The sequence below is a fragment of the Gobio gobio genome (genome assembly GCF_949357685.1).
Source record: "Gobio gobio genome assembly, chromosome: 1".
Classification (NCBI taxonomy): domain Eukaryota; kingdom Metazoa; phylum Chordata; class Actinopteri; order Cypriniformes; family Gobionidae; genus Gobio; species Gobio gobio.
The window spans coordinates 9,056,294-9,075,236 of record NC_137097.1 but is presented as its reverse complement, the minus strand read 5'-3'; the positions used below and the strand labels follow the sequence as shown (position 1 = coordinate 9,075,236).

General features: G+C 39.4%; 2 protein-coding genes across 2 annotated transcripts; both read left to right on the top strand.

The window, feature by feature from the left end:
• Nucleotides 1-5,329: 5,329 nt before the first annotated feature.
• Nucleotides 5,330-9,022, top strand: LOC307135536 (HMG domain-containing protein 3-like; the record flags this gene model as incomplete). Its single annotated transcript, XM_079832072.1, has 7 exons — nucleotides 5,330-6,444; nucleotides 6,633-6,772; nucleotides 7,041-7,245; nucleotides 7,323-7,427; nucleotides 7,646-7,839; nucleotides 8,060-8,201; nucleotides 8,352-9,022. The coding sequence occupies exons 1-7, from the start codon at nucleotides 5,409-5,411 to the stop codon at nucleotides 9,020-9,022; spliced, it is 2,493 nt and encodes an 830-aa protein (XP_079688198.1). The 5' UTR covers nucleotides 5,330-5,408.
• Nucleotides 9,023-9,243: 221 nt separating this feature from the next.
• Nucleotides 9,244-10,141, top strand: LOC307137752 (uncharacterized protein). Its single transcript, XM_079835639.1, has 4 exons — nucleotides 9,244-9,372; nucleotides 9,657-9,776; nucleotides 9,855-9,902; nucleotides 9,987-10,141. The coding sequence occupies exons 1-4, from the start codon at nucleotides 9,262-9,264 to the stop codon at nucleotides 10,095-10,097; spliced, it is 390 nt and encodes a 129-aa protein (XP_079691765.1). The 5' UTR covers nucleotides 9,244-9,261; the 3' UTR covers nucleotides 10,098-10,141.
• The last annotated feature ends 8,802 nt before the right edge of the window (nucleotides 10,142-18,943 follow it).

Genomic DNA, 18,943 nt, shown 5'->3' with positions numbered 1-18,943 from the left:
TTGTCAGACACGACTGGAAATTAAAACGTGACCTGGTTCTTGTGTCAGATGAAACTATAAAAAGAGCTTTTTAGCAGCAAACACACCAGAGGGGTTTGGTGTAAACAGGGATAAAAAGTACCCCATGCCCACAGTTAAAAATAAAGCTGGATCTTTAATGTTGTGGGCCTATGTTTTTGCTGGAGGTCCTGGACATCTTGTTCAGATACATGGTTTCATGGATTTTAGCAAATACCAACAGATAAAAAATCTAAACCTGATGGCCTTTGCTAGAAATCTTATAATGGGCCGTAGCTGAATCTTCCCTCAGGACAAGGACCCAGAACAAACATCAAAATCAACACAAAAATGTGTCACTAAGCACAAAATGAAGCTTCTGCCATAGTCATCCCTGTTCTCTGACATGAACCTTATAGAAAATGAGTCGGTGAACTGAAGAGAAGAAGCACCAACATGGAGCTGGGAATCTGAAGGATCTGGAGAGATTGTGAATGGAGGAATGGGCTCTGATATCTCTTGTCAGGTGTTCTCCAAACTCATCAGGCATTATAGGAGAAGACTCAGAGCTGTTATCTTGGGAAAAGGAGGTTACAAAAAGTATTTAATAAAAGGGTGCCAATAATTATGGCTGACGTGTTCTGGAGAAAAGCATTTATTTCGTAATGTGATTTACCCCCCACTTCCAATTCTTTTACTTCAAGGAAAGGTAAGATTTTTGCAAAAACATTTTTATGATAGATCAAAAGGATAAACAATGCCGTTTTTTTTTTTTTTTTACAGCCATCTTTGGTCATATTTACCAGGGGTGCCAACACTTTTGGCCATGACTGTATCTATTGTGTGTTTTGAGGCCTTCATTTTAAAACAATTTTTTTTTGTTTTTTCAAAAACCATGCATAAACACATACATGTTGCTTAAATATTATGGTAGCCCAGTTTGTGTTGAATACAATATAATTACACTTTTGCCATTAATGTTTTTATAAGCAACTGAAAAAAGCACAAATGTCAGAGCATGTCAAAACTTCTCAAGGGCCCTGTTACAAGTAGACAGGAGGCAGACACAGATGTTAACAGGTATGGTAGTTTATTTGACCACAGTAGAGCATGGGAAGTGGAGCAGGTGAGTAAACCGGTTGATGGTAGATAGGATGGTGATATGAGAGAGAGAGTTACTGTCTTTTGTCTTGAAGGTGGAATGACGTTGGGGCCTGGAGGTTTCTGGAGACTGGAGATCGCTGGAGGACAGAGGGACGGACAGGAACACACCAAGGAAGGAAGGAAGGAAGGAAGGAAGGAAGGAAGGAAGGAAGGAAGGAAGGAAGGAAGGAAGGAAGGAAGGAAGGAAGGAAGGAAGGAAGGAAGGAAGGAAGGAAGGAAGGAAGGAAGGAAGGAAGGAAGGAAGGAAGGAAGGAAGGAAGGAAGGAAGGAAGGAAGGAAGGAAGGAAGGAAGGAAGGAAGGAAGGAAGGAAGGAAGGAAGGAAGGAAGGAAGGAAGGAAGGAAGGAAGGAAGGAAGGAAGGAAGGAAGGAAGGAAGGAAGGAAGGAAGGAAGGAAGGAAGGAAGGAAGGAAGGAAGGAAGGAAGGAAGGAAGGAAGGAAGGAAGGAAGGAAGGAAGGAAGGAAGGAAGGAAGGAAGGAAGGAAGGAAGGAAGGAAGGAAGGAAGGAAGGAAGGAAGGAAGGAAGGAAGGAAGGAAGGAAGGAAGGAAGGAAGGAAGGAAGGAAGGAAGGAAGGAGACACGCTGGAGACAGGTAGTATCGATAGGAGAGTCCTTGAGGTAAGCATAGGTAGACGTATATGCGAACGAGACCGGACGTGGAGTGCTGTGTGCGTGTGAGTCTTGTAGTGCTGGTGATGAGTGCCATGATGAGGTGCAGGTGATAGTGATCAGTACTCTGGGGATGGAGTGCGCTGTGATTGGTGGAGGGTGGAACCTGACGTGTCTGTGACAGGCCCCAAAACAGCTCAGACTCCTAGGGGTTAATAGATAATAAGGAATAATATAAATAAAGACTGACTTTTTGTATCTTGTGCAAAGACTTGGGCACATATTTTGAACCTTAATTTTGTTCCACCCCCTACACTGCAATGTGAGCAAATCTGTGCGTCCTGTCAATCAAAACAAACTAATTTCACACATACACTTGACAACAAAGTTTCACTTTTTTTTGGTTGGTAAATGTTACTTGAAAATTTAAATATTTGGAAAATAGTTAATTGAGTGCCACAACCCATCCAACATGTCCATGTGGGCCCCACGTGGGTTTTATCTGGGCTATATAGGCGTCATCTGGGCATGGGCTCAGAGTGGGCACTTTGATGGGCTGAAGTTGTGGGGCCCATCTTGGATAAAGTTGTGGGGCCCAGTTAGGTTGCCCATTATTGTTTATTTGAGGGTCCCATGTGGGCCACATTTGGGCTATATTAAGAATTGTAAAGTTTTATTGTTTGCAGTTGGTTTTGTTTTTTAATACTATTATAGGTAACAGCCTAACCCTATTTTATATATATATATATATATATATACACACACACACACACACATATATATATATATTCACGCACTTCATTAAAATTATTTTTTTTAATAATCTAAAATCACTTGCCTAGTGCAGTCATTGCGTCATGCGATCGACGTCGTGCCTTCCCGCGCCTTCTCATTTGAAAAAACCCCCCACAACGGTTGCCGTCGGCAAGCCAGCCGCAGCCACTTCATAACGTCCTACTACACTCGAAACTGTCAAGGTAAGATATGCATATTTAATTTGATCTTGAACCATTTTTAATGTTGTGAGATGTCAAACTCACACAACTTTATTGGAAGAAGTGCTTGAAATGGGCTGGTATGCACGCAGTAGATCTTTTAATCGGTAACGTTACGTACCCTCACTTTTTCTTGTGTACCAGCACTTCTCATATGTTGCCGATACTCTCAGCGGCCACACCGAGACATAGACGCAGACTATCGTGCATTCTGAGCTTTTTATAAACTGTACGAACTGAATGGATTAATGGTCTGCGCAAAATGACTGTGACTGAAGCCCAATAGTTTAATTGTGTGTGAGTGGCATGCGAATGACCGTGGGCGCGTTCACCAGCAAAATGACTGTGACTGAAGCCCAATAGCCACCAGCACGCTCCAAAACTGTTTAGACTAGCACAAGCCATTCCTATGATGACGCTGGTGATAAAATATGAAACCCATTTGAATTATATTCAGAATAAACACTACGGAGAAAGTCGAACATAATCTAAAACAGCCACTGAAATGACTCATGAAAACATAACCCTGCAAGCTTTTTAAATTCATGAAGACCACATTTATCAGAATTTATCACACTCTATTGTATTTACTGTTGATTTTTTTTTAAAGAATTTATAATCAGGGTTCCCGCGGGGTCTTAAAAAGTCTTAAAATGTCTAAAATTTAATTTTTTTAATTTAAGGCCTTAAAACGTCTTAAAAACGGCCAGATTTTCGAGATGGGTCTGTCTGCGGTCTGCAAGACAGGGGCGTAACTTGAAGGGGGCGTAACTTGAAGGGGGCGTAACTTGAAGTTGTCCAAATCACACCGAATCACACGAGAAGTCAGAACGAGATTTTGTTGGCAAGATGGCAACTCGATTAGAGACAACCATGGAGACAACGGTAAGAATATTTTCCAGAGATAACCGTTTAAATTGAATTGTATAAGTCATTTTCATACAGTAGTAACACAGTTTGGTATTGTTTCTGGAGTTCATAATCTATTAAAACTCAACCGTCCTCGCTTAGCGTTGTTAAGCAATATTTTACTGGCGGAATAATAATGTTGCCTTCTCGTGCTCTCAGAATTGTCGTAAATACACAAATAGAGTTTCCTTGGTATAACAATGTACATGAACACCCTCCCATTTCGAAACTTGAATGCTATGAGCTCGTGATCACGATTTCAGAAGTTGTAAATATCACATTTCTGATAGCACGTGAAGGCAGCATAACGTTAACTTGGCGGGCAGAACAGAAGCTTGCTAGCGCAATGAATCACTAAATTTGTCGTAACGTTAGCTTTACGTTAAAAAAATAATATTAGTGGTTGTTTGAACTGAGGTTTAACGTGCGGTATTAATTAAAGTTAAGGGTAAACATTAGGGTAACTTGGGAGCCCAATCTGTAACATGTAACGTTATTTATTTTCCCCCACATATCTCCCACACATCTGCATTCAGAATAATGCAAGACTCTTTGTTTTGATTACTAGTGCATGTTTACAAGAATGAATGAAGAATCAAATTATGTGTGTAAAAAATGTAATTCTTAATTTATTTTCTTCCAGCTTCACCCAACAGTTTGTAGGGAAGGTATTTTAAAAAATCAAATTTTTGAAGCCCCAAACTACAAATGCCAGTTCTGCAGCAAAATGGGAGAGTATGCATATGTTGTGGCACATATGCAAACACACGAGAAGACAGCTGTTAAACATGGAGGTATCTGTCAGTTTAAATAAATATTTCAAATTGTCCACTGGACAATTGTAATGTTAAGCATTTAATTCCAATGTTAATTTGTTCACAGTTTTAATTTTGCCATTGTAAGGTATGTATGAGTAGTTTGTAAATCTGTATTTCTATTTGTTTATAGGGTATAAAATATACAGATGCCACAGTGGATGTTGCAGAAGTCATCATTATCACTGCTGCTATTGTGCAAGGATTATTACTCGGCAAAATTTGTTTTTGATCCATGTGCAGAAATGTGGGTTAGTTGATGTGTCAATAGCTCCCTGTGTCTCTGCACCCTCCAGCGTCTGTGCACCCTCCAGTGTCAGTGAACCTTCCAGCGTCCGTGCAGCCTCCGGCATCTGTGAACCCTCCAGCGTCTGTGCAGCCTCCGGCATCTGTGAACCCTCCAGCGTCCGTGCAGCCTCCGGCATCTGTGAACCCTCCAGCGTCTGTGCAGCCTCCGGCATCTGTGAACCCTCCAGCGTCCGTGCAGCCTCCAGTGTCAGTGAACCTTCCAGCGTCCGTGCAGCCTCCGGCATCTGTGAACCCTCCAGCGTCCGTGCAGCCTCCGGCATCTGTGAACCCTCCAGCGTCTGTGCAGCCTCCGGCATCTGTGAACCCTCCAGCGTCCGTGCAGCCTCCGGCATCTGTGAACCCTCCAGCGTCTGTGCAGCCTCCGGCATCTGTGAACCCTCCAGCGTCCGTGCAGCCTCCGGCATCTGTGAACCCTCCAGCGTCCGTGCAGCCTCCGGCATCTGTGAACCCTCCAGCGTCCGTGCAGCCTCCGGCATCTGTGAACCCTCCAGCGTCCGTGCAACCTCCAGTGTCAGTGAACCTTCCAGCGTCCGTGCATGCTATCCAACAGTCATTACACTTTCTGACAGTGAAGACACACCTATCTCATCAACTCCAGCCCAAACCACCTGTATGAGTAACCCAAAAATACTCAAGTCAAGGCCCAAAAAAACGACATGCTTGTTTTGTAATTTGATTGTGAATAAGAAAAATATCAAAAAACACATTGAAAGACGTCACTCATCAGTAAATGTCGATGTAACGGCAAATCACCATCTTCCATCCCAATGCATTGACCGTAAAAATGGCATTTTCGCTGTCGGAAGAACTTTTTCTGGATTTAGTAACCCTATACATGTGCAGAAATGCACTTGGGGTAACAACCATCATGTGAGCTGTGAGCTGGAGCAATGCAAACGGGCTTCTGAATTTTCCAGAAGAAGTGGCTTAATGGGGTTTCAGTGCATCCACGTGAAGTCTATATCATACTGTCCTATTTCATCCGAACCAGACATTACACTCAAGGAAGAAGTTCTGTCAGATATGGTAGGAAGAAAGTGGATTTCTGAAAATACAAAGAAAATGTGTCTTGCTAGAAAGCAAAAAGCGGAGTCTGAGAGCTGCCCACTGAGTAAAGAAGTCTCATTAGGGAATGGAACATCAAAAATATGTGTGTCAGTCCTGGAAACATGCACCTCATATTATTCTCGGTTAGGTAGAGTAACTGTTTGTTTCGACAAAAAAAGAAATACTTGGCACTGCCCATGCTCTAAGCCAAGGAATTCATGTCCTCATAAGTCCATTGCAAAATGGCACTTGAACCAGACTCGACCTGAACTTTTCTTAAAAGTTAGAAGTACAGACAGTGATGTGTTTGACACCTTTGTAGAATCTGGTCCTCAAGATGTACACAGTACTGAGGAAATTATTCTCTATCCACCTGACAAAAAAGCTTTGAATGCAATGGTCCTTTACTTGCTGAACAACAAGAAATTGCCAGCAGTCCTGCCAAAAGATGTTCGTTCACCACAGAACATGGAGACTCTGCCAAAGCACCTCATTCCAATTGAGACCTTTTGCATTGTATGCCCAGGGAAGATCCCTCTTTCGGATCCAATCTTTATTACACAAAGAGCAAAGATTGTCACGTTTACTGGCATACTGGAAGGTGTGTGTTATTTAGGAATACATTATTGTTTCTTAATATTTACAAGGCCTAGTCTAATTAAAGTTTTACTTTAAGATAGCAAGTTTATTTCATAAGTACAGGCCAGTTACATACAGTTAAATTGTTAATTCAAATTAAAACTTACAGTTATCCCATGACTAATACAGTATTATTTTTCTTCCTTGTAGATGTGAACACATACTGTAAAAGGTGTGGTGTATGTGGACATTTTTACCGATACCAGGAATGGGCTGAGGGGCTGCACAATTTCGATGACCACACAATATTAACACTGCATCTTTGCCTGTTCTTGAGACAGTCTGTACAGGTCACTTTTGCATTCATGCAACTTTTTAATGCACCCATCCTATTTTAATAAACACATGACTTGCATGTTTTTCTCATGTACTATTTTCATAATTATTTTAATTCAGTTATGTAGGAATTTGGATAGTTTGAAGTCTATATAAGCATATATAAGCACTTGCTCTTAAAGTGTCTCCCTGAAAATCCTGTTTTGTAAACTCACATAATGTCAAGAGAAAGGCAAACATGACTTGTAATCTGGCGTGATCTAATTTCAAATGTTATTACAGAATCACACTGCAGTTGGCAGGGCCTTGGACATCTTGGAACAGACAAACCAAAAAAAGTATCCGAACCATGACTCCATTCTTCATGGTTATCTTCACTTTGAGGCGTTGACAGAACACAATTATAATTTTTCATGTGTGCACTGTGGAGTCCATCCACCTGTAGTGATAATGGACTTGCACAAGAAGGGAGTTTTTAGCATGCCAGGTAGTGGTCTCTCTTCTCTTAACATGAGTCATGATTAGTACTGCCAAATAACTGATTTTGAGCAAAATGTCTTACAGTGAGTGATATTGAAGAACCCCCGCCACAGTTTGATGGTCACGTTGACATTGAAGATTTCTGGCAATCTGTTGACCAAGAAATTGTTTGCAGAGGCTTTTTACAAAGTAAGTTATAGATAGACATTTTTCTGTAAAAGGGAGTATTCTGCAGCCATATTTTAAAAAGTTTTCCAAAAGATGTATCTATCTGTCTACAATTGCCTGTAACTATGTATGTGCATGCTTTTCTAGTCCCATGGATGATTGTGCATATAATTTTAACTGCCATAAATTGTATTAAATGCAATAACATTTAAGAGAGCTTTTGTTTTTAAACTACAAAGGTAACCGTGAGAATCCATGTAAAGTTTCACCTTCCTATGTGAAATGGGCACCATGGATTGGGCCTCTCACCAGAGCCAGCAAAAAAGTACTCAACACTGAGTATGCCAAACTCGCAGCAAAGAAGTCTGTTGTAGAACAGGCAGACATAGACATTTCAGAAGAACGGCTGTCAAGTGAACTAATGAACTTAAAGGTGAATTTTGAAATTATGTAAATGTATTAGCAATGCACTGAACTTTTTATTATTATTTATAGACATTAAGTACATTGTTGTACTGGATGTCTACTCTGCTGGATGTTTTTGAAACCGCTCCAGATTTGACTATTTACTAAATGCAAAAAACACATGGAAGATTGCAGTGATGTACCCTGCTTTTTAATTATTGGCTGTTGTTGCATCTACTTTTACACAGGTTGATGCCTTGAGAAAACTTGTTAAAGAATGTGGCGTTGACTCAAAGGGCTCCAAAATGGATCTTCTCCTCCGTTTGAGGGAGGAGATGAAAACAAGAAGCACTTATGACAAAGTGTTCCAAAAAGTTTGGGGAGCATCTGGTAAGTGTCCTACATATATGTAGTTCTATTATTTATGTAATGACATAAGAGAATATTTAATTGTTGTAAACATGTCACTATGTGTCTGTACGTGTACCTGAAGATAGCTAGGTTAATGGTCAAGCTAATCGTGTGTATTTCCATTTCAAGGTGGCTGGGCAGTGATCATGTGTCCTTGTGGCATTGTGAACTCAGTAAAATTCAACATAAGAGCTGAAAGCCCACGCGATTATGCAGATATGTTGCTTTCCTTCCAACATTTTCCAAACGTTGTTATCTATGATTTTGCTCGGGGATTAGTAACTCATACTAACCTTCGGGAACCAGAGAGACTGCCCTTCAGTCCATATGAAGGAAGAGTGGTTGCAGCTACCGCAGAGAATATTGCATCTGCCAAGAGAGGGGAACTTAAAAGGAATCTGCCATGGTTGCAGTTAAAAAAACACCCACCTGATCTTAATGGCCATCCTGCAACTGGTTCTTCAGAACACTATGCACTGTACGACACTTTTCATCAGTACAACACAAGAGATGAAAAGGATGCTCTGAGATTAATTGGACTTGTGCCTGAGCTATGTGGGTGGGTCAACTCCCAAACAGTGGAGCAGCTGTTTTCTGGCATGCGAAAGAACAACTACTTCATGAACTCTCTCTCCCCAGCAAGCCACATCTTCCTTATGCGTAACATTTTACATCACCACAATGAGAAAGTCAACCAGCAGACAATGGAGGATTTTAAACAAGTTTCTCATGGAGATGTCACCCTTGACGCACATGGAAAAGCCACTTTGGGTAGTTATACTTTAATTTCCTTATTTTGACGCATTTACATTAAGATCTGTTTTAGAACAACTAGCACTTAAATTAACAAAGATACATAAAAAAATGCCTGCATCTTGGCAACTACCGTTCAACAAAACATCACAGAAGGATAACATTGTTTAAATGTTTGTTTGCCTACATAATCCAAAATAAAATATTTTTTAAACATCTTATCACCGTCAATGCTTAGAACTGTCATTGTCTTGCAGTGCATGTGAATGTCCCTACAGATGTGGACATGGCAGACCACTGTGGGGAGCAGTGCGAGGCTCTGACTATGACATCAAACCTTAGACCCTGTCGCGCCTCATGGACACTAGGAGTGCATCATCCCCTTCAAGAGCATTTGGTATGTGGTTGCATTATTTTATCACAATTTCTTTTCACATTTATGTTATTGTATTGTCTTTTTCTTTTGTATTGTTGCATTTCTTTAAGTTTCAGAGCTTAAAGTTATCAGGCACCATGCCTGATTTCAGGCATAGAGCCGTTTTAAATTAATGTAAAAATCATTACATTTTCACATTTCCTGCAGGATAACTTTTCAGGCTCACAAATATTATCTTGCTTTAATCCCTGGCCTGGAGTGTTTTTTTGTTTGACACAGCTTGCATTTCTTTGTAATATGTGTAGGTGAATTATGTACTGGATGAGGACAGACCAATGAATGAAATCATTGTAAAAGATGGTCAGACGTGCCTCACAAGAGAGAACTTTGTATCCCTGGGACTAAGAAGGGAAATGGATTCAATGGTGGGGAACATTTTTAGTTTTATTTTTGAAGTAATTGTACTTTTTCTGGAATGCGGTTTAAAAGTGTTGTTTTTCCAGGTGGGAAATGCTTGCTTTAGGCTTATCATGGAAATGTTGCAGTATCAGGTGTGTCTGTCATTTTATACAGATATTTGTGACAAATTCATTTGAATTACAATTACTGTAATTACTGATAGAGATCTTCTACAGGGGAAAGATGTTTACATTGTGGATCTCCATATTCCACCAACGTGGCTCTTGCCCTCATCCTGTGACCCTTTCCTCTGTCTTCCAGTAAGTACCCATAATACATTCAACTAATAGTGATAACCCTTATATCTTATACAACGCTTTTCAAAATAAACTTGCAACACACAACAAGATGACAACACTTTAAGGTCGTACAACATGGAGAAAATGAAAAAGGGAGCCTCAAATGTCTTTTCAAATTTAATAAAAATAAATATAAATATAGCTGCAAGCAGCAATACCGGGGCCAAGCGCAAAGAAGAAGACAAGACATGCCAAAATGGCTGGCAGTGTCAGATCAACTGGAGCAATGAGCAATTAATCACGTTTTAAGATGATTTTAAGCAAAAGGCTGAAAATGCATTGTAGTCTGAGAGTGTCAGACCAACTGCAACAATTAACAATTATACAGTTTAAGAAGATTAGGCAAAATGGCTGAAATATCATATATTGAGTCACTGATAATGTAAGTTAATGGTTTATCACTTTTGACCAATAGGTGGCACAGATACGAAATTGATGTGGTGTGGTCAAAATAAGGGAACAATGACACATGCAAAGTTTGATGCCAATATGTCAAAGCATTGCAGAGATACAGCCTCAAGAGTAATTTTGGCATAAAGGCTCAACTTCGTCGCTGCGGTTTACAAAAACGGTTTCATATATTGATGCAAAATCCCTAACTTTTTGTTGACACAGTCTGAAGATGATACGATTCGATTTTGGTGGAAATTGGACAAACAGTCTAGGATGAGTTTGAAAAAGTAGGTTTTGATCAAATAAGAACATTGAGGACAGGATGTTTGACCAAATATGGCAAAATTAGTATCTATGTTCTCGGCATGAGCCAATGACTGTATTATGACCAGTTTCATTAAACTAGGCTAATTTAAGCAAAAGTTATTAGCATGTTTGTAAATTTTGTTATAACCTCTGACCACAAGGTGGCACTGCCCCAAAACGTTTTGAGTACCTTCAAAGCATGGTGCGGAAGACATGATTTTTGGACAAACAGTTCAAAAGTTATAAGCAAAAATAACCATTTTTTGTATCTCCGAACCAGTAGGTGGCGCTGCGTCGAAACGCTGCATGTTGCTTCAGGTCATGCTTGTGAGGACATATACCAAGATTGGATTGAATACGATAAAGCGTTGTGGAGATATAGGCTTATGAGTGTTTTTGCAACCGCTACTCAAAATTTGTGTGCGCGTTTATCGAAAACGATTTGACAAATCAACTTGATTTGCAAGATTTTTTGTCAGCATGGTCTGAAGATGATATGGTTCAATTTCTGTGCAAATCGGACAAACCGTCTAGGACGAGTTCGCAAAAGTAGGTTTTTTGGAAAATTAAAAATGGCGGGGAAATTATCTTGACCGAAAATGACATCATAGGTTGCAATTGAATCGGCATGAGCCAATGACTCTATTATGACCAGTTTCAATATACTAGGCTAATTTAATCAAAAGTTATTAGCATTTTTGTCAAGTTTGTTATATCTTTTGACCACAAGGTGGCACTGCCTTAAAACTTTTTGAGTACCTTCAGGGCATAGCATGGAAGTCACATACCGAGTTTAGTAACAATATACTAATGTATTTGTAAAATATAGCAATTTTTGACAAAATTCAAAATGGCCGACAGCCAAAATGGCCGATATGGTAAAATTGAATATCAGACGACTCGGCATGCCGTCCTGAATGTAACGAGACCACTTTTATGATTTTTGGACAAACAGTTCAGAAGTTATAAGCAAAAATAGCAATTTTTCGTATCTCCGGACCAGTAGGTGGCGCTGCACCGAAACGCTGCTTGTTGCCTCAAGTCATGCTTGTGATGACATGTACCAAGTTTGGTTTGAATACGATAAAGCGTTGCGGAGATATTGCCTTAAGTGTGTTTTTGCAACCGCTACGTAAAATTTGTTTGCGCGTTTATCGCAAATGATTTGACGAATCAACTTGATTTGCAAGATTTTTTGTCAGCATGGTCTGAAGATGATCTGGTTCAATTTTCGTGCAAATCGGATGAACCGTCTAGGACGAGTTCGTAAAAGTAGGTTTTTCGGAAAATTCAAAATGGCGGGAAAATTTTTATGACGGAAAATGACGTCATAGGGTGCAATCGAATCGACTTGAGCCAAGGAATCAGAGGGAAAAAAATTTTTGTTTCTAGCCCTTATGGTTCAAAAGTTATTAGCATAAACATGAGTCAAATTTTGGACTGATGGTGGCGCTAGAGGGATTGAGTTTGAGACTCCAAATTTGCTACGGGGACATTTCAGACTGTCCTCTATTAGTGTGCCAAATTTCACAACTTTTTACCATACGGTTCTATGGGCTGCCATAGACTTCGTGGCGGAAGAAGAAGAAGAAGAAGAAGAAGATGAATAATAAATATAGCTGCAAGCAGCAATACCGGGGCCAAGCGCAAAGAAGAAGACAAGACATGCCAAAATGGCTGGCAGTGTCAGATCAACTGCAGCAATGAGAAATTAATCACGTTTTAAGATGATTTTAGGCAAAAGGCTGAAAATGCATTGTAGTCTGAGAGTGTCAGACCAACTGCAACAATTAACAATTATACAGTTTAAGAAGCTTTGGCAAAATGGCTGAAATATCATATATAGAGTCACTGATAATATAAGTTAATGGTTTATCACTTTTGACCAATAGGTGGCACAGTTACGAAATGGATGTGGTGTGGTCAGAATAAGGGAACAATGACACATGCAAAGTTTGATGCCAATATGTCAAAGCATTGCAGAGATACAGCCTCAAGAGTCACTTTGGCATCATGGCTCAACTTCGTCACTGCGGTTTACAAAAACGGTTTCATCTATTGATGCAAAATTCCTAACTTTTTGTTGACACAGTCTGAAGATGATACGATTCGATTTTGGTGGAAATTGGACAAACAGTCTAGGATGAGTTTGAAAAAGTAGGTTTTGATCAAATAAGAACATTGAGGACAGGATGTTTGACCAAATATGGCAAAATTAGTATCTATGTTCTCGGCATGAGCCAATGACTGTATTATGACCAGTTTCATTAAACTAGGCTAATTTAATCAAAAGTTATTAGCATGTTTGTAAATTTTGTTATAACCTCTGACCACAAGGTGGCACTGCCCCAAAACTTTTTGAGTACCTTCAAAGCATGGTGCGGAAGACATGAATTTTGGACAAACAGTTCAAAAGTTATAAGCAAAAATAGCCATTTTTGGCTTTGTTTTGGCATTGTACAAAAAAGTCCGGTTTCAGTAACCGGATACTGCGTTTGCGTGTGGAGGAACAGCCAAACCGTGTAGAAAAAGCTGCGGTTTTGAAAATACCCGTGTTAATGTGGACAGGGCCTAAGTTCCTCTTGTTATGTTTGTGTACCTCCTCGTATTGTTTGTATTGAGAAACCTTCATCAGTAAACTTCATTTGAGTAATGTATTTACCTGTCCTTCCTTCCTGAGCACATGGAACAATTAATGGGAGGTTGGAAAGGTGAATATAGGAACTTTTTGTTAGCCATCTCATTCCTTTTAAAAAATACAATAGATTGAAAGGTGGGAAAAAAAACTGAGCCAAAGGAGTGCTTGTGAGGAGTAGGTTCACCACAATAAGAGATTTGGAGGGCCCTACAACTTTCTTTTTAAGTTTGGAGCGTAAAGCAGGGCAAGAAAAAACAATTTTCTGCTTAAAAGACAATAAGCTGCTGTTGTTTTTTATTCTGAATTATATTCTGCTGAAAATGCAGAAATTAACTGTTGCATCATCTAAAGGTTCCTTATATAACGTTCTCTAGAAACTGAACTTAATTTTGAGAAAGTTCAAAACTGTCTAAATTAAGGAACCCTTCCTACAAGTTGTCAGCGTGCAGTTTTACTTCCCAGCGTGTACTTCCCAAAAAAGGAGATTTGACACTTTTGAAGAACTGGAGGCCGGTGGCAATTTTGTGCTCCTACTATAACATTTTCTCTAAAGTTCTAGCAAATAGATTGAATGGTGTAATGCATGACATGGTCCACAAAGACCAGTCTTATTGTATAAAAAATTATGTATTTCTGATAATCTACATTTAGTGCGGGATGTTATAGACTTCGCTGTTATAAATGGCACTAATGTTGTTTTTGTTTTTTGTCCTTTTATCAGGGAAAGGTTTTTTAGGGTTGATCACATTTTTCTTTTTAAGATGTTAAAAGGTTTCTGTCCATTGGCAGGGGGAGGGACCACAACATCAGTCTCTCCCCTTTTTCAGGGTCCTCCATGACAAACTATCAAAGTCATGGAGAAAACCATATACCTCTTCATACCCTCTCTTTGTTCCTTCGACATCGACTTTTTCGACTATCGTGGGTGCGAAGCAGATTTTCCCAATGCGCTAAGCAGCGCAGTATCTCATTCCGCTTTTTCTATGAGGTGCTCAGCCAAGCTTCACCAACAGGCTTAAGGGCTCAGGGGGTCACTTTACTGCTTTGCCAAGGGGTGCCCCCTTACAACTTGTTTGAGATGCAGCGGGATGGTCCTCTCCGCACACATTCATAAAGTTTCATAGTTAACTGGGTTACAATCAAGTAACTTGGGGTTGTTTTCCGATAAAAGTAAAGAGGGGAATTAGGCAAGGTTGTTCTCTGTCTGGCCTTCTTTATAGTTTAGCAATTGAGCCTCTTTTGTGCAGACTGAGAAGAGAGTTAAAAGGGTTGAATGTCAATGCATCGGTTTTTCAGCAACCTATAAAACTTTCTTCTTATGCAGATAATGTCACTATTCTAATTAGAGATCAAAATGATGTCAAATTGTTAGAAAAGGGTTAGAAAAAAGAGCATGTTCAGCCAAAGCCAATTGGGGAAAAAGCTATGCTCTGTGGTGTGGTCAAGAACCTCAAAGTCCATAACTCCCGGGTGATTTAAAATGGGGGAGAAAACATTACAAATTAGAAACATTCTTCTACATTTTTAAAAAATGCATCTGGCTCTAGTAAAGTTTATTAGGAAATTCCTGAATAAAGTTCTGACATCATTTAAGAGATTTCTTGAAGTGCAAGAGTCATGAACATGAGCAGGAATGTCACCCTGCACACAGCCCATGTCTTCATCCATCAGTGCTTGCAGAGCACATTCCTCCTTTAGTAGGAGTGAAGGGAGATGAAGATGGACAATTTAAAAAATGAGAGGCACCCTCCTGATAATGCTGACATTGATTATACATTGAGTTATTGTCGACAGCATAATCACCTGACCTGTGCCTTATCTCCTGCTCCCTTAATTACCAGTCAGGTAATTATTCATATTCCTGAATCACTATTACATTTAGGTAATATAGCTGATCTCCATTCAGTTAAGCCTGTTTCCACTGAAACATAAATGATTAAAAAAAAACCGCCTTGTGTTTATTGAGAAAGTGACTGACATGGCTATTTTGTGATATTTAAAGAGATTGAGGTCTACATAAGGTAAATCTGCAGCTTTAAAGGGATAGTTCACTCCAAAATGAAAATTGACATTTTCTCACCCTCAAGTTGTTCCAAACCTGTATAAATGTCTTTCTCCTGCTGAACACAAAAGAATATATTTTAATGAATGTTGGTAACCAGACGGTTGATGGCAGCTATTGACATCCGTAGTATTTTTTCCTACTATGGCAATCAATGGCTACTGCAAACTGGTTGAAATCCCAGTATTGCTTCAACATTAACTGAGGGTGCAAGAGTGATGCTAAAGCAACATCACTTTGTAACGTTAATTCAATGTAATTGGCGTTGACGCATCAACATTGACTCAACGTTGTTTCAATGATTATATGCTATCTGGGAGTGCACACCTTGATCCAGAGGTAGGGGAGGGTTGTCTAGGATTATGGTTGAAACGGATAAACCATTGTTGCGCAAGGATGTGGACGTGAATAGGAAACCTGAAGATGAAAAGCAGGTTTGGACAGAGATCCTGTTGTTGAGACGAGTAAGGACAATGGATTGGAGGTGAGTGAGAGCGTTGTGAGTAATTTAAACTATGTTGATATTGAAAAGCCAAGTTGTTAAACAGCAACCTGTAGTTAGTCATGTAGGCCAACATGGCAGTGGTGTGCAGAGCACTAATTTAGAGGAGGATTTCTGATATAATGACGCAAAGTCAGGATGATGAAGGACAATGAGAGTTTGTCGGATTTGTCAGATCTCTGTAAAGTTGATGATGATTTGTATTCTGTGGAACAGATAAATGCTTTTTTGGACGAGACTCAAGGGAAAAGGGTAGAAATAGGAGATTTCTTCCCTGACATAGATACGTTTGTTGCAGTGTTATCGCAACTGAAACGGTACAAACTCAAGAAGTATATAAGAGGGTAAAAGTAATATAAATGAAAGAAAAAAAAAATTGAGGAAAGGCTAAATAAATATTATGGATTTGTATGGCTTTTTTCTGGTGTTCTTTCTATTTCATGGAGTAGCTTAGAATAGGCTTTCTAAATGTGAATGGTCTGAGGGATAAGAAAAAGCACGCTGTAGTATAGTCCTCCATTTAGATTCATTTGAATAAATCTTGCATACATGATCCAGACAAAAATATTTTTCCCGAACCCAGGTCCGCCGGCATGAGAGTCGGATGCTCTAACAAGGAGGCTAAAGGCTGCAACCTCCAGCGTCAGTCACTAGAGCGTCTCTTGAGATCAGAGGAGTGAGGTTTACTCACACAGCGACTACTAGCTGGCCTCCATTACCTACCTAAATCACTGATTATGTTGTCCATTGCAACAAAAAAGACCTGGTTTCTCAATACAGTTGCAGCATTCACTTCAGTTTCATCTTCTTGACTCTCATCTGGCATACATTTCCTTTTCCATTTCCGCTTCTCTTCACCCTGCAATTGAGTTTTAAACTGTTTGCTGATGTTGGAAAGAGAGCAAAGTATCATCCCTGTGTAAAAGTGATGCACTTTGAATAATTCAAATGTGTTTCAGACTCTAAATGGCAAGGGATAGAAGGATTTTGATAGCGTTGGAGCTTATCAATACTGCGGTCTTTCATAATTTAGCACCGGGACTCATTTAATACCAGGTTTTGGTACCCATTCCTACATTTGACTTAGAGTGGGAACCCTGTCTCTAAGAAAGACCTTCAGTGTCACATGATGCTTCAGAAATCATTCTAATATGATGATTTGAATCTTTCGTGCTGCTTCATTTTTGTGGAAATCATGATACTATTCCAACATTTGTGGAAAGATTAAAAAAGCGACACATTAATACTTTTATTCATCAAACATGCATGAAATTGATCACAAGTGACATTTATAATATTACAAAAGATAATAAATGCTTGAATAAATGTAATAAATGATGTTCATTGAACTTTCTATTCATTAAAGAATCCTGAAAAATAAAATGCATCACGGTTTCCACAACTTTTGTAAGCAGCACAACTGTTTTCAACAATGATTATAGTCATAAATGTTTCTTGAGCATCATCATATTAGAATGATTTCTACAAATCCGTTTTGGACTGTGAGAGGGCATCGAGTATGAATTAGTGTTGCACGAGAGTGTTTGCGCTCCATAGTGCTCAGATCGCCTCATTTTTGGATACGAATAAAATGACAGCTCATGCATAGATTATTTTGTGTCTTTGATTTATTCACATTGGTAAACACACTTTCCTGTGTAACAGACGTAGGCCAGTAAGAGCGGTGCAAGTAAACCTCCTCTCCCCTGACCTCAAGAGGCGCGCTATCGACTGATGTTAATGGTTGCTGTCTTTAGTGTCCTTGTTAAAGTGTCCACCTACCGCACAGGTGACGCCGGTTCCAATCCCGCTATTTGCGGGTCGACTAGGATCGGTGAGACCCGGTAAAAGTGTGGCAGACAGATTTATGTTTTATTAAAAATGCGGGGGATATGTCTCTCCGCGTAATCTACACCTATGCAATACAATACCTCAAGCTCCATTTGCAAAACTGGCCTCTTTCCCCTAACCATGACTGCATCCATATTCTCCTCTTTCACTTCCTCTATTTTCAGCACACATAAAAAACACCAAAGGGCAAAAGGGCAAGTATATATTTAGTAAAATATATTAGATACAATGACTGTTCTCTTGTATTCAATAATGTTTTAATATTAATAGTTTTTCATCAGCTGTAAACGAGAATTGTGAAATTTCACTGGTATCTACACTTTTGGTAGCTCGTTTATTAGAATACGATGTTACGTTGTTCAAAACAATGACCACAAATAAGTATTGCACATAATATTCTTTCACGGTCAGTGGACCCCTAAAGTATTGTTGGCCAACCCACGTATAAAAGTCTAGTTTCGACACTCCAAGGACCCCCTCCTCTCCGAAACCATACAGCAAACAACCCCACCACTACCTTTCTTATTCACAAAAACATCTGTATTCTGGTGTTATTACTTTTCAACTGCATGTTATTATAACCTTCAATGTTATATTTTGCAAACACAATTTGCAGACATTCTTTACAACTTAAAAGTACTTACTCTGCTCAGTTATAGTAACTTAAACAGACACAAGTCAACCTGCCATACCAAACAAGACCACAGGGAGATGCCAAAGGACAGCTATACGGATCCATTAATAAACACACAGTTCCTCTGTCAGAACAAGCAATCGTGTTTGGAGCGTCTGATGCCTGTGTACATAAAACCACTGATACTCACAAACTTCTCCAAAGCATGCTTCTTTAGCGAGCAGCCATATGTATATATATATATAATTTTTTATTTTTTTATATTACATAATTCATCAATGTCCGTTCATCATGTATAATACACCAGCCAATTGTGATCTGGCAGAACAAGTTCAAACTCCACTGGGCAATGTGAAGTGGAGCTGTAATATTGACATGACATAAATCGGTGAAAATTACATGGACAGACGAACTACGGATTGTCTCATTTTATAGATCAAATTGCATG

Coding starts and splice junctions, on each gene's coding strand:
- LOC307137752 (XM_079835639.1), top strand. CDS start 9,262: ATGGCAGACCACTGTGGGGAGCAGTGCGAGGCTCTGACTATGACATCA. Junction 9,777..9,854: donor GAAGGGAAATGGATTCAATG/GTGGGGAACATT, acceptor TTGTTTTTCCAG/GTGGGAAATGCTTGCTTTAG. Junction 9,903..9,986: donor TGGAAATGTTGCAGTATCAG/GTGTGTCTGTCA, acceptor GATCTTCTACAG/GGGAAAGATGTTTACATTGT.